Source organism: Jaculus jaculus, chromosome 6, assembly GCF_020740685.1.
Source record: "Jaculus jaculus isolate mJacJac1 chromosome 6, mJacJac1.mat.Y.cur, whole genome shotgun sequence".
Taxonomy (NCBI): domain Eukaryota; kingdom Metazoa; phylum Chordata; class Mammalia; order Rodentia; family Dipodidae; genus Jaculus; species Jaculus jaculus.
Window position 1 is genome coordinate 52,511,983 of NC_059107.1, and position 14,659 is coordinate 52,526,641.

At 39.0% G+C, this 14,659-nt stretch overlaps 1 protein-coding gene across 3 annotated transcripts in view; it reads right to left on the reverse strand.

The window, feature by feature from the left end:
• Positions 1-14,659, reverse strand: part of Ctnna2 (catenin alpha 2) — a 1,209,750-nt gene that overhangs the window by 837,728 nt on the left and 357,363 nt on the right. For all 3 annotated transcript variants that reach the window (XM_004660539.2, XM_004660538.3, XM_045151911.1), the window contains one exon: positions 5,104-5,270. In XM_004660539.2, the coding sequence (XP_004660596.1) occupies positions 5,104-5,270 (167 nt within the window). The remainder of the gene's footprint in view (positions 1-5,103; positions 5,271-14,659) is intronic.

Consider the following 14,659-nt stretch of genomic DNA (forward strand, 5'->3'; position numbering starts at 1 on the left):
GCAAAGGACACAGTGAAAAAAGCAAAGAGGCAACCTACAGAATGGGAAAAAATCTTCGCCAGCTATATATCTGATAGAGGATTAATATCTATGATATACAAAGAACTCAAAAAGTTAAATAATAAGGAATCAAACAAGCCAATCAAAAAATGGGCTATGGAGCTAAATAGAGAGTTCTCAAAGGAAGAAATATGAATGGCATAGAAGCATCTAAAAAAATGTTCTACGTCTCTAGTCATCAGGGAAATGCAGATTAAAACTACATTGAGATTCCATCTCACTCCTGTCAGATTGGCCACCATCATGAAAACAAATGATCATAAATGTTGGCGGGGATGTGGAAAAAAAGGAACCCTTCTGCACTGCTGGTGGGAATGCAATCTGGTCCAGCCATTGTGGAAAACAGTGTGGAGGTTCCTAAAGCAGCTAGAGATTGATCTACCATATGACCCAGCTATAGCACTCCTAGGCATATATCCAAAGGACTCATCTCATTTCCTTAGAAGTACATGCTCAACCATGTTTATTGCTGCTCAATTTATAATAGCTGGGAAATGGAACCAGCCTAGATGTCCCTCAACAGATGAGTGGATAATGAAGATGTGGTACATTTATACAATGGAGTTCTACTCAGCGGTAAAGAAAAATGAAGTTATGAAATTTGAAGAAAAATGGATGGACCTGGAAAGTATTATACTAAGTCAGGTAACCCAGGCCCAGAAAGCCAAGCGCCACATGTTCTCTCTCATATGTGGATCCTAGCTACAGATGACTGGGCTTCTGCGTGAGAATGAAAATACTTAGTAGCAGAGGCCAGTAAGTTGAAAAGGAGACATAAAGGGTGGAGAAAGGAAGGGAGGAGGATACTTAATAGGTTGATATTGTATATATGTAATTACAATGATTGTAATGGGGAGGTAATATGATGGAGAATGGAATTTCAAACGGGAAAGTGTGGGGGTGGGGAGGGAGGGAATTACCATGGGATATATTTTATAATCATGGAAAATGTTAATAAAAATTAAAAAAAAAAGATTCTGATAATGTCACCTATCTGCATGATATGCCAGGTGCTGGGCTAGGAAATCAGGCACAAGTAAATTCAGCACCAAAAGTGATCCTAACTGTATTTTAATAGTGTCTGATGCATAAATGAGTAGCCTTGCTCAGGAACATGGACTCCCTACATGGGAGTTCATGGTATTTGGAGCTCTGTATCAACCACTATCTTCTCACTGTCCTTCTCCATCTGTAACAGTAGCAGCAGCAGCAAAAACTTTCTGTAGGCCCCTATCTTTAATGTGTAGACTACAGGAGCTCAGAATTAAAACATACAGACATTTGCATGGAAGAAATAAGCAGTATATTACAGACAACTGAAATACATGGATGTTACTAAGGAAAGACCTCAGCTTGTTTCCAAACATAATGCCAAGCAGCAGATTGCAAACTATTTATGTATTTTTTTTTGGTTGGAGGAGGCCGGTGGTTTCTAGGTAGGATCTCACTCTAGTCCAGGCTGACCTGGAATTCATAATGCGTTCTCAGTGTGGCCTTGAACTCATTGTGTTCCTACTACCCAAGCGCTGGGATTAAAGGTGTGAACCACCATGCCCAGCTAAACTCATATACTGTTTAACATCTGCAGATCCTCTAAGGCACCACTTGATCTTAGATGCTAATTGGCATTTGGTCACAATTACAAAACTTGTCAACAATTACATATTTGGGATATAAAATACAGGATAACTATAGCTTCTTTAGAAAGAAAAAAAAAATGAATATCTCTCATAAACATAAATGAAAGTTCCATGTGGGAAACCAAATGAACTCCAGATGCATGTGGCACCTTGTACATATGGCTTACATGTGTCATGAGGAATCAAACTGGGTCTCTTGGCTTTGGAGAAAGTATCTTAATTGCTGAGCCATCTCTTCTCCAGCCCTTCACCACTTCCTGTTTGATCTTGCTTCCTGTTCTACCAAGAGGAGGTGAGAGCCAGCTGCAAGGTCCTCTGCCACACTGTTGTCTGTCACAGGGCTTCCCTTCAGGAACGAATATGCCCTCAAACTGTGAGCCAAAATAAGTCATTCCACCTTCACATTACCTTTTGGAAGGTGTTTGGTCATAGCAACAGGAAAATTAACAGATACAGTACTTTTAGCCCCATCTACATTGCATTTTACATATATGGTAAAGGAATTAGTCATTTGGAGAAAACTTTGAGAAAGATAAAGATGATAGCTTCTAAGTTGCTACATCCAAATAGGTCATGGTATATGACACATTATTGATCTTCAATTTTAATGTAAATAGATGTTTGTAGGGTTTCATGAGAAATGATGCTTTCAACTAATAAGCTTCTTAGCAGAATTATGCAGTATGCGCACTTAATATACTTTGTTATTCTTTTTTAGGGTGAGGGGAGAAGGATTGGTATGGCTGCAAAATGTGACTCAGGCCCTGACCTGTGTAATTCAGCAATAGCTTTGGATACTGCAGTTCCTCACTTAGTCCACCAGATAGCAACCTTCCACCACTACTGTTTGCAATTGCAGCTGCAGTTGTAGTAGAACAAATATGTTATTTGGTCTACAATCATTTTTAATTTTACTACTGACAGCCTGACAGGAATACTTAATATTGTTGTGTTGACCTTTGCATAATTTTGTGCCAAATCTGTTTTTAATCTTTTTTAATCTGCTGTGTTGAGGAGAGCGTGCAACTTTAAGCAGGCTGCAGAGATAATGTCCACCAACAGTTCTGGCCAAATGAGAGGGATAGCGAGATAGTATCACAAGCAGAAACCAGTGCTGTGAATAGTGTCACGAGACAGACTTATTTATTTATGTTTGTTTATATTTATTTACTAATTTTGAGATATGGTCTCATGAATCTCAAGCTGCTTCAAATTTGCTATACCTCTACAGATGGCCTTCTTTTGTCAGCACCTTTGGAATGCTAGAATGAGAGCATGTGCCACCACACCCATTTCATGCAGCATTAAAGGTTAACCCCATGATTTCCTGCATGGTATCCAAGCAAGCACTCTGCTAACTGATACTTTTTTATTATTTATTTATTTATTTGAGAACAATAGACAGACAGAGAGAAAGAGGGGGAATGGGTGCACTAGGGCCTCTAGCCACCGCAAGCGAACTCTTGATGAAAGCACCACCTTTTGCATCCAGATTAAGTGGGTCCTGGGGAACTGTGCCTTGAACTGGGGTCCTTAGGCTTCACAGGCAAGTGCTTAATGGCTAAGCCATCTCTCCAGTGCCAGCCACCTCCCAAGGCCTAGATTTAAACAGCAGTTTCTTCATGAAGGCAGTTTAGGTAGAACAGTTAGTATCCATCACTTCCTAAGGGTCACTCATCAGCACAGCCCACACTAACAGGGACCACATTCCTAATTTCTCTGAGTTTAGTCTTATTGTCCCCTTTTCTAAAATAAGCAGATTGTCCTACTGGGGAGATTTTATTTTATTTTTCAAATGTTGACTTTGTAGCCTAAGTAGGCTATAAGATGAAACTCACAGAGTCTTTCCTCCAACACACTGACAAAACAAAACTATTTGTAGCATGAAATATGTGCAAAGCAGCCATGAGGCTGGAAGAATGAGGGCCAGCACTGTAGTTGCCCAGACCTGCAGTAACCTCAACAACACAAGTAGAGATAATTTAGGTATGATTCCCTGGAGTGCTTCCTAGAAATTTCTCTAAGCAAATCTCAAACAAACTGTACTATAGTTAGCCTCACTTGATAGATAAGATACCCCAGAGGTAAGGAGGTGATGTGGTATTACATAACTGGCAAGTGGAAACTATACTTGGATTTCACTTAGATAGTTTGACTTCAGTGGCCAAATGGTAAATAATTTGATTTTACACATTCCTTAGACTTCTAGAGACGTATACCTGTCCCAGCTGCCACCACCTGATTCATTTCACTGGCAGAGGCTTTGTATTCCTGCGGTCTGGGAAATAAGCTAGTAATTCCTAAGGAAAGAAAACCAGGTGGTTCACATGCTACCATCCAAGGACCCTGAGATGAATCCAGGGATAGTGCCAATTACCCAAGAACTAACCCTTCTGAGAATATGGAAAAGGGAACCACTGGATTCCCTCATAACAATTTTGCTGCATGATGTTTGTTGAAAATATTAAAGTGGCATGGTTCCAGTTAAATTCTATTCAGAATCTAGGAAAAAAGAGGAAGGCCTGGTGATGAGGATGGAGGAAGTAGCCTTTAATCCCTGTTGTGGTAAAATCTGTGACTAGGACAAGAGTCCAATTCTACTATAGAACAATTAAAACTTAAAGGAACTACATATAGCAAGTCAGGTACATATAATGGGGTTATATGATTTTGTGGTACATCTATGTGGCTAGAGGATCAATCCAGATGTTTGGTGCAACAAGACTGACTTTAGTTTTAAAAGGTGTGAATAGGCTGGGTGTAGTGATGCATGACTTTCATCCAAGTACTTGGGAGGCAGAGGTGGGAGGATCATCCAGAGTTCAAAGGCCAACCTGAGACTGCATAGTGAATTCCAAGACAGCCTGAGCTGGAGTGAGACCCTACCTCAAAAAAAAAAAAAATGAATAAATAAAGGTGTGGACAGCATTCAACTTTATTGCTAGACTAAGATAGGATGTCTATGTGTTTGTGTGTATAAAAAGGTTATATAAGTATGTATATACACACACATATGTACAAAGTTGAAGCAAATAACAGAACATAGCACATAATTCATACTGATGTGGGCAGAGGTATTAATCTACCCAGATATCAAGAAAAGCTGGCCTAAGGCTAACAGCATATGCCACTGTTAAGCTTGCAAAGGAGTAAAAGTAGATGAAATGAGTCCAGGCTCATAGGCACAAGAATGTTAAATTGTATATTCTAAAAAGTAAGGAATCTGAATTTTGTCTTTTCAGTGCTGAAAAATGACTCAAATGAGGATGCTATTAGAACAATTTGGTGGTGTAGCATTTGGATAAGTAGCCAAGGCAGTGAAATATGGCTACCAACACTCAGAGTGGCTCAAGAGCGCATGCAACCCACATAAAGGAAGTTTGCATCAGTTCTCCATACATACAATTTTCAGATGAGATAAAAGTCTCATGACATCTGCCATGTCTGCCAAGATGAGTAAGCGTGTGACTGCAGATAGCAGAGCTCTTGCCGCCCGCACCATGGTGCCACGTTTCACTGAGGAACATGGATCATCAGCAAACTCAGAGGAGGCGATCCTCATTGTCTCTCCTGTAAGACAAACAGAGGCAGGTGGGTAGTCAAAACATTGGGAGGCTGGCCAACCTAAAAAGTCTGTGGGTATAGAACGACTATTGTGATTACATAACTGGCGCTTCTGCTACCTGATCCATGACAGAGCACCTCTCACTTTCAGCACATGGGTGAATGGACAGGTGTGATTGACCGAGTATTGTGTTACTACATGATAAGTTATAAAATCATGCTGTTAACATCAATAAGGAAAGAAAGTGATTGATTTGGTTTAAAGGTTGATTTAAGCTCAACCTTTCTTTTCATTTCTCCAGGAGTCAAAGCCAATTACTAGGCAACTAGTTCAGGTTCCCACCATCCCAGGGACAATGTAAACTGCACCTTGGTGGACTTGCTCTTAAGACTTCCTTTTAGGAGATGGGAGCAGAAAATATCTGTAAGTTGAAAGTCAGCCAGTTTACACAAGTTCCAGGCCAACCTGAAATATGTATCGATAACTCTCAAAAACAAAACAAAAAGAAAGAAGAAAAAGAAAAAAAAACACAATAACTCCACAAAATATTGTAATTAACTGATAATAATAAAACAAAATAGGGCTGGAGAGATGGCTTAGCAGTTAAAGTCCTTGCTTGCAAAGCCAACGGACCCAGGTTTGATTCCCCTGTACCCACGAAAGCTAGATGTACAAGATGGTGCATGCATCTGAAGTTCATTTGCCATGGTTAGAGTCCCTGGCATGCCCATTCTCTCTCTCTCTCTATCAAAAATAAAATATTTTTAAACAGAATAAAGTATACAGAAACCCCAAATCCAGCCCTTCAACCTTCTCCCAGGACCTTATTATTTAATGCAGAGAATATTTAGAGATCTAAACACTGTGTGCACGTGTGTATATCTGTGTATGTGCGTATGTATTGCATGTACATTCATATATTTATGTTCACATGTGTAAGTGCATGCTTTTGAGACAAGTTCTCTTACTGAACCTATAGCTCATTCAATGATTTGGTTAGACTAGCAATCCAGCCAGCCCCAGCATTCCTTTGGAATTAAAAAAGATTGCTGGTGGCTTGGGAGAGATGGCTTAGTGGTTAAGGTGCTTGCCTGTAAAGCCTAAGGACCCATGTTTGGTCTCCAATTGAGCCAGGCACACAAGGTGATGCAAACACAAGGTCACACATGAACACTTGGTGGAGCAGTCTGGAGTTCCATTGCAGTGGCTGAGGTCCTGGTGTGCCAATTCCATCTTCCTGCAGCTATGTGGTCTCTAGGAGTCCATGGACTCTTGAGAAAGAAGGCTTATAAAAGATGGCTGAGAGAGTAAGGCACTTGCCTACAAAATCTAATGACCCATGTTTGACTCTCCAGGTCCCATGTAAGCCAGGCACACAAGGTGACACAAGTCTTGCAATGCCACACATGCACACAAGGTGGCACAGGCATCTGGAATCAGAATGCTGTGGCTGAAAGTCCTGGCGTACCAATTCTATTTCTCTGTTTCATAAAACAATTACAAAATGAAAATCTGGATAGGAAAATCCATTTGGTCAAGTTTGGTTTCTTTAGTAACGTTCCAGCCTCCATAAGCTAGGCTGTCTTTGTGCGGTCCTCCCTCCTGCAAGTAGCTTTACTTTCTGGCCTCCCTTCACCCTGTATTTAGCTCTCTAGCTTCCTAAGCAAGATAAACATTACTTTAACTTGAATAAGTAAGTATATTCTACCATTGTTGACTTCCCGTTAATACCAAAAAGTATTTGCAGTTTTTTTTTTTTTTTTTTAAATTTGATTTATTAGTTTTCTTTTCATCAAATACAGGCAGTTTGGTACCATAGTTTAGGCTCATCTATGATCTACCCCCTCCCATTAGACCCTCCTTGTTGATGTAAATGGGTCGTGCATTGTGGAGTTAGTCCCCAGTTGTTGGTATGGTAAATGTCTCTGTATTTACAGTTTTAAAAATTATTTTTATTCATTTATTTGAGAGAGAGAGAAAGAGAGAGAGAGAGAATGTTCATGATGTCAGGGCTTCCAGCCACTGCAAACAAACTCCAGATGCATGTGCCACCTTGTGTGTCTGGCTTATGTGGGTCCTGGGGAATCGAAACAAGGTCCTTTGGCTTCACAGGCATATGCCTTAACTGCTAAACCATCTCTGCAGCCCATCTGCACTTTTTATATGATCCTTCTCCCAGTATCCCTTCGGATATGTCATGGAGTATAACATTCTTTCCATCTGACAGTTGAAATAAAAAGAGTAGCATTCAGACTGGAGAAATGGTTTAGCAGTTAAGGCACTTGTCTACAAAAACCAAGACCCAGGTTTGATCCCCCAGGACTCACATAAGCCAGATGCACAAGGTAGCACATGCTTCTGGAGTTCATATATGGTGTCTGGAGGCCCTGGCATGCCCATTCTCTATCTGACTCTTCCTCTCCCTCTCCATCTGTCTAATAAATAAACAAAAGAGTAGCTTTCTTCTCCCCACCAAGAAAGGAGAATTTTTAGGTAAACCTGTGGAGATATATATGTATATTTTGCAAATTTGATTTTTTTCTCCCTCCTGCTGTCTGCTCTTCTTTGGCTCTGAGGAGGGTAGCTTCTTTTCCCCTGTAATAAAGTATCCCTGGCTCTGCCACAGTTGTCTCTATTTAATTCTTTGTTTAGACACAAGAACTTGGACCCACTCTACAGGTACCCTCCAAACCCTGATATCTGCCATTAGAAAGGATAGAAGGAGAAGAATACAGAAGAAGTTCATATAGAGGAAAAGAAGAGAGAAAGAAGGAAGAGGGAATGAGGGAAGATGAGAAGGGGAGAGAGAAAGAACATCAGAAAATAGGAGTTTGTAAATGGAAAACTTGGGCTAAATTCTAAATGCATTCAAAGATACATAGAAGGTAACTGTTCAATTTAAATTAAAAGCAAAAGCTATCACTTTAATGTGTCTTATACTCCCAGAGTTTTAGGATTACAGAGTTAAAAACAGAAATCTGTATTACAAAATGATAAGCAAGTATATCAGAATAAAAATTAACTATTTCTCAGGAACCTACTTTTTCTATAATAATTAGCCGAAAAAAAACTGAAAGTGGGGATAGTGAAAAACTGCAAACAGAAGCCTGTCTCTCCCATGTATATGTATTATAATCTAAACTTCTTTACTTTACCATTGTTTGAACTGGAGCAATGTTTCTGTGGGAAAGACTTTGATCTCCTAAAGCCACCACTACCAGCTGGAAAGAAAAATTAACAACAGCATAAGATTGACATGGAAAGAAACAAAAACTATGAACTCCTTTTACACCAAAATTTCCCATCTCTCCTCTCTGTCTTGATAAGGTCTCATGTGGTCCCAGCTGGTCACAGATCTGCTGTGCATCCCAGGCTGGCCACATACACCACTGCATCCAACTATTTTTTCCCATTTTAATGATAAACTACAATTTTTTTTCTTTTTTTAATGTTTTTATTAGCATTTTCCATGATTATTTAAAAAAGTCCCATGGTAATTCCCTCCCTCCCCACCCCACACGCTTTCCGCTTTGAAATTCCATTCTCCATCATATTACCTCCCCATCACAATCATTGTACTTACATATATACAATATCAACCTATTAAGTACCTTCCTCCCTTCCTTTCTCTTCCCTTTATGTCTCCTTTTTAACTTACTGGCTTCTGCTATTAAGTATTTTCATTCTCACGCAGAAGCCCAATCATCTGTAGCTAGGATCCACATATGAGAGAGAACATGTGGCGCTTGGCTTTCTGAGCCTGGGTTACCTCACTTAGTATAATACTTTCCAGGTCCATCCATTTTTCTGCAATTTTCATAACTTCATTTTTCTTTACCGCTGAGTAGAACTCCATTGTATAAATGTGCCACATCTTCATTATCCACTCATCAGTTGAGGGACATCTAGGCTGGTTCCATTTCCCAGCTATTATAAATTGAGCAGCAATAAACATGGTTGAGCACGTACTTCTAAGGAAATGAGATGAGTCCTTTGGATATATGCCTAGGAGTGCTATAGCTGGGTCATATGGTAGATCAATCTCTAGCTGCTTTAGGAACCTCCACACTGTTTTCCACAATGGCTGGACCAGATTGCATTCCCACCAGCAGTGCAGAAGGGTTCCTTTTTTTCCACATCCCCGCCAACATTTATGATCATTTGTTTTCATGATGGTGGCCAATCTGACAGGAGTGAGATGGAATCTCAATGTAGTTTTAATCTGCATTTCCCTGATGACTAGTGACATAGAACATTTTCTTAGATGCTTCTATGCCATTCATATTTCTTCCTTTGAGAACTCTCTATTTAGCTCCATAGCCCATTTTTTGATTGGCTTGTTTGATTCCTTATTATTTAACTTTTTGAGTTCTTTGTATATTCTAGATATTAATCCTCTATCAGATATATAGCTGGCGAAGATTTTTTCCCATTCTTTAGGTTGCCTCTTTGCTTTTTTCATTGTGTCCTTTGCGGTGCAAAATCTTTGTAATTTCATTAGGTCCCAATGGTTAATCTGTGGTTTTATTGCCTGAGCAATTGGGGTTGTATTCAGAAAGTTTTTGCCAAGACCAATATGTTGAAGGGTTTCCCCTACTTTTTCCTCTAGCAGTTTCAGAGTTTCCGGTCTGATGTTAAGGTCTTTACTCCATTTGGACTGAATTCTTGTGCATGGCGAGAGAGAAGAATCTATTTTCATCCTTCTGCAGATATATATTCAGTTTTCCCAACACCATTTGCTGAAGAGGCTGTCTCTTCTCCAATGAGTATTTTTGGCATTTTTATCGAATATCAGGTGGCTATAGCTACTTGGGCTTACATCTGGATCCTCTATTCTGTTCCACTGATCTACATGTCTGTTTTTGTGCCAGTACCACACTGTTTTTGTTACTATGGCTCTGTAGTATAGGTTAAAATCAGGTATGGTGATACCACCAGCCTCTTTTTTGTTGCTCAGTATTATTTTAGATATTCGAGGTTTTTTGTGATTCCAAATGAATTTTTGGATTGTTTTTTCTATTTCCATGAAGAAAGCCTTTGGAATTTTGATAGGGATTGCATTAAATGTGTAGATTGCTTTAGGTAAGATTGCCATTTACACAATATTGATTCTTCCAATCCAGGAACAAGGGATGTTTCTCCACTTTCTAGTGTCTTCTGCAATTTCTTGCTTGAGTGTTTTAAAGTTCTCATTGTAGAGATTATTTACTTCCTTGGTTAGGTTTATTCCAAGGTACTTTATTTTTTTGATGCAATTGTGAATGGGAGTGATTCTCTGATTTCATCCTCTGTGTGTTTGTTGTTAGCATATATGAAGGCTATAGATTTCTGGGTATTTATTTTGTATCCTGCTACATTGCTGTAGGTTTTGGTCACCTCTAACAGCTTGCTAGTAGAGTCTTTAGGGTCCTTTATGCATAGAATCATGTTATCTGCAAATAATGATAACTTGAGCTCTTCCTTTCCAATTTGTATCCCTTTTATGTGTGTCTCTTGCCTTATTGCTATGGCTAAGATTTCCAAAGCTATATGAAATAAAAGTGAGGACAGTGGACACCCTTGTCTTGTTCCTGAGTTTAGTGGAAAAGCTTCCAGTTTTTCCCCATTTAGTAATATATTGGCTGTAGGCTTGTCATAAATAGTCTTTATTATATTGAGATATGCTCCTTCTATTCCCAGCCTCTGTAGGACTTTTATCATGAAGGGATGTTGGATTTTGTCAAATGCTTTCTCTGTGTCTAATGAGATGATCATGTGATTTTTGTCCTTCAACCCATTTATGTAATGTATTACATTTATAGATTTGCGTATGTTGAACCATCCCTGCATCTCTGGGATAAAGCCTACTTGGTCAGGGTGAATGATCTTTTTGATATACTCTTGTATTCTGTTTGCCAATATTTTGTTGAGAATTTTTGCATCTATGTTCATGAGGGAGATTGGTCTGTAATTTTCTTTTTTTTTGTTCTATCTTTGCCTGGTTTTGGTATCAGGGTGATGCTGGCCTCATAGAAGGAGTTTGGTAGAATTCCTTCTTTTTCTATTTCCTGGAAAAGCTTAAGAAGCAATGGTGTTAGCTCTTCCTTAAAAGTCTGGTAAAATTCAGCAGTGAATCCATCGGGCCTGGGCTTTTTTTAGTTGGGAGATGATTGATAACTGTTCGGATCTCCATGTTTGTTATAGGTCTATTTAAGTGATTAATCTCATTTTGATTTAATTTAGGTAGGTCATATAGATCAAGGAAATCATCCATTTCTTTCAGATTTTCATACTTTGTGGAGTATATGCTTTTATAGTATGTCCCTATGATTTTTTGAATTTCTCTGGCATCTGTTGTGATGTTACCTTGTTCATCTCTGTTTTTATGAATTTGTATCTCTTCTCTCTTTCTTTTGGTCAGATTTGCTAAGGGTTTATCAATCTTGTTTATACTTTCAAAGAACCAACTCTTTGTTTCATTAATTCTTTGGATTGTTATTTTTGTTTCTATCTCATTAATTTCTGCCCTAATCTTTATTATTTCTTCCCACCTACTGATTTTTGGTTTGCCTTGTTCTTCTTTTTCCAAGACTTTAAGGCGAAGCATTGGGTCGTTTACTTGCGACCTTTCTAATTTCTTAATATAGGCACTTAAGGCTATAAATTTACCTCTTAGAACTGCCTTCATTGTGTCCCAGAGATTTTGGTATGTTGTGTTCTCATTGTCATTTGACTCTATACATTTTTTGATTTCCTCATTGACCCATTCATCATTTAGTAGTGTATTGTTTAGTTTCCATGATTTTGTGTATGCTCTATAGCCTTTCTTGCTACTGATTTGTAGTTTAATTCCATTGTGGTCAGATAGAATGCAAGGAATTATTTCAATTTTCCTGAATTTGTTAAGATTTGCTTTGTGTCCTAATATATGGTCTATTTTAGAGAATGTTCCATGTGCTGCTGAAAAGAATGTATATTCTGCAGCCTTTGGATGAAATGTCCTGTATATATCTGTTAAGTCCATTCCTTCTATGACCTCATTTAGTCCAGATGCCTCTCTGTTTATTTTTTCCCGGGATGATCTGTCAATTGGTGAGAGTGGGGTGTTAAAGTCACCCACTACCACTGTGTTTGGTGTTATCTGTGACCTTAGTTCTAATAGTGTTTGTTTGATAAATTTGGGAACCCCCATGTTAGGTGCATATATGGTTAGGATTGTAATGTCCTCCTCTTGGAGTGTGCCCTTAATCAATATAAAGTGACCTTCCTTATCTTTCTTGACTAACGTTGGACTGAAGTCTACCTTGTCAGATATTAGGATAGCAACCCCTGCTTTTTTTCTAGGCCCATTTGCTTGAAACACCATCTTCCAACCTTTCACCCTAAGATAATGTCTATCCTTTGTAGAAAGGTGAGTTTCTTGGATACAACAAATTGTAGGATCCTGCTTTTTAACCCAGTCTGCAACCCTACGTCTTTTTGTTGGGGCATTGAGGCCATTGATATTAAGAGACATTATTGAAAGGTGTGTATTTATATTTGCCTTTTTTTTTTTTTTTTGTGGTTCCAGTTCTACCTGTGCTCTTTTAACAAGTATTTGAGTATTGCTTGTTTTTTCTAGGTTCCTTATATGTGTGCTTTTCCTTTTCTTCAGCATGGAGGATTCTATCAAGTATTTTCTGTAGAGCTTGTTTTGTCTTCAAATATTCCTTTAACCTGCTTTTGTCATGGAATGTCCTCATTTCTCCGTCTATTTGAATGGATAACTTTGCAGGATAAAGTAACCTTGGTTGACAGTTATCTTTCAGAACTTGGCATATATCACTCCAAGCCCTTCTGGCTTTAAAAGTTTGTGTTGAATAATCTGCTGTAATTCTAATGGGCTTACTTTTGTAGGTAACTTGATTTTTCTCTCTAACTGCTTTCAATATTTTTTCTTTGGTGTGTTTATTTGGAAGTTTGATTATAATATGGTGAGGAGAGGTTTTTTCCATGTTTTGTCTGGCTGGGGTTCTAAAGGCTTCCTGTATCTGTATTGGCACCTCTTTCCCAATTTGGGGGAAATTTTCTTCTATGATTTTGTTTAAGATACCTACTATGCCTTTGGAGTGGACTTCTTCTCCTTCTACTATGCCCTGAATTCTAATATTTGATCTTTTCATAGTGTCCCACATATCTTGAAATTCCTACTCATACTTTTCTATAAGTTTGTCTTTCTCTTTTTTGGCCTGTATTAGATCTGCCACCCGGTCTTTTAGCTTAGATATTCTATCCTCTCCTTCATCCATTCTACTGGTGAGATTTTCTACAGAGTTTATTTTATTTAATTAACTGTGTTCTTCATTGCTAGTAATTCTGACTGGTTTTTCTTTATTATTTCTATTTCCTTATTTATGTCTTGTATTGCCTTCTTTATTTCATGAAATTGGTGTCCTGCATCTTCTTTGATTCCTTTGATTTCCTCTTTAAGATCCTCTTTAACTCCTTTGATTTGTTCTCTGACTTCTTTGAGCATATTTACAATCATTCTTTTGAAATCTTTCTCAGGCATTTCTTCTAACTCGTTCTTACTGGAGGTCATTTCTGATGCATTAATACTTTTAGGTGAATTTATATCGTCTTGCTTTTTAGTGTTTCTTGTGTTATAATGTATATATTTTTGCATGTTGGATTAAGTTAATGCTTGGATTTTCTAGCTAGCTGGGTATTCTTAAAAAAAAAATTCTTTATCAATTGATTTGATGTTATATATTTTCAGGGTAGGAGCTTAAGGTGTTAGATGTGGCTCTTAAGACTCTGAGAGTATCTACAAAGGTGCTCCTAGGGGTTGAGTTTCCCTGCTATGGGGGTATTCAAGTAGGCTGAGTAGAATAAAATACAGGTAGATTCTAAAAGTTAACTAAACACTGTACCCATTCAGTCAAAAACAGCCCCAAGTATGTATGCCAGAGTAGTTATTATAACAACCAGATCCTCTATCAACATAGAGGTTAAGATTTCTGGTCTGTTGAGGGATCCAAGTCACCTTGTGACCAAATGAGACCCTTCCGTGGTGCAAGCCCAGTTACCTTGGATGAGTTTGGTCTCAGTCAAGTTGCTGCCTGGGTCATCGGGCTGCTGTTGTGATTTCTGGAGCTGGGCACTGGCTTTTCCCGTGGTGCAAGCCAAGCCTGGCAACTCTGGCCCTGCAGATCAGCTCCCCCACTGGGTCTGTCAGCAGCTGAAGCTTCTGCTGCTCCTCGGTCTGCTGCTGCTTGGGCCGCTGTTACTGGTGCTGGAGCCACTGATGTTGCTGCTGAACTCTGCTCCTGCTTGGGTCAGGTTGGCGTGGCCGGGTCCCAGGACCACTGCTCTGTTCGCCGGAGCTGGGCTCAGGCGGTGGGGGAGGGGAGGGAGCCGCAGCTGCTCCAGTTGT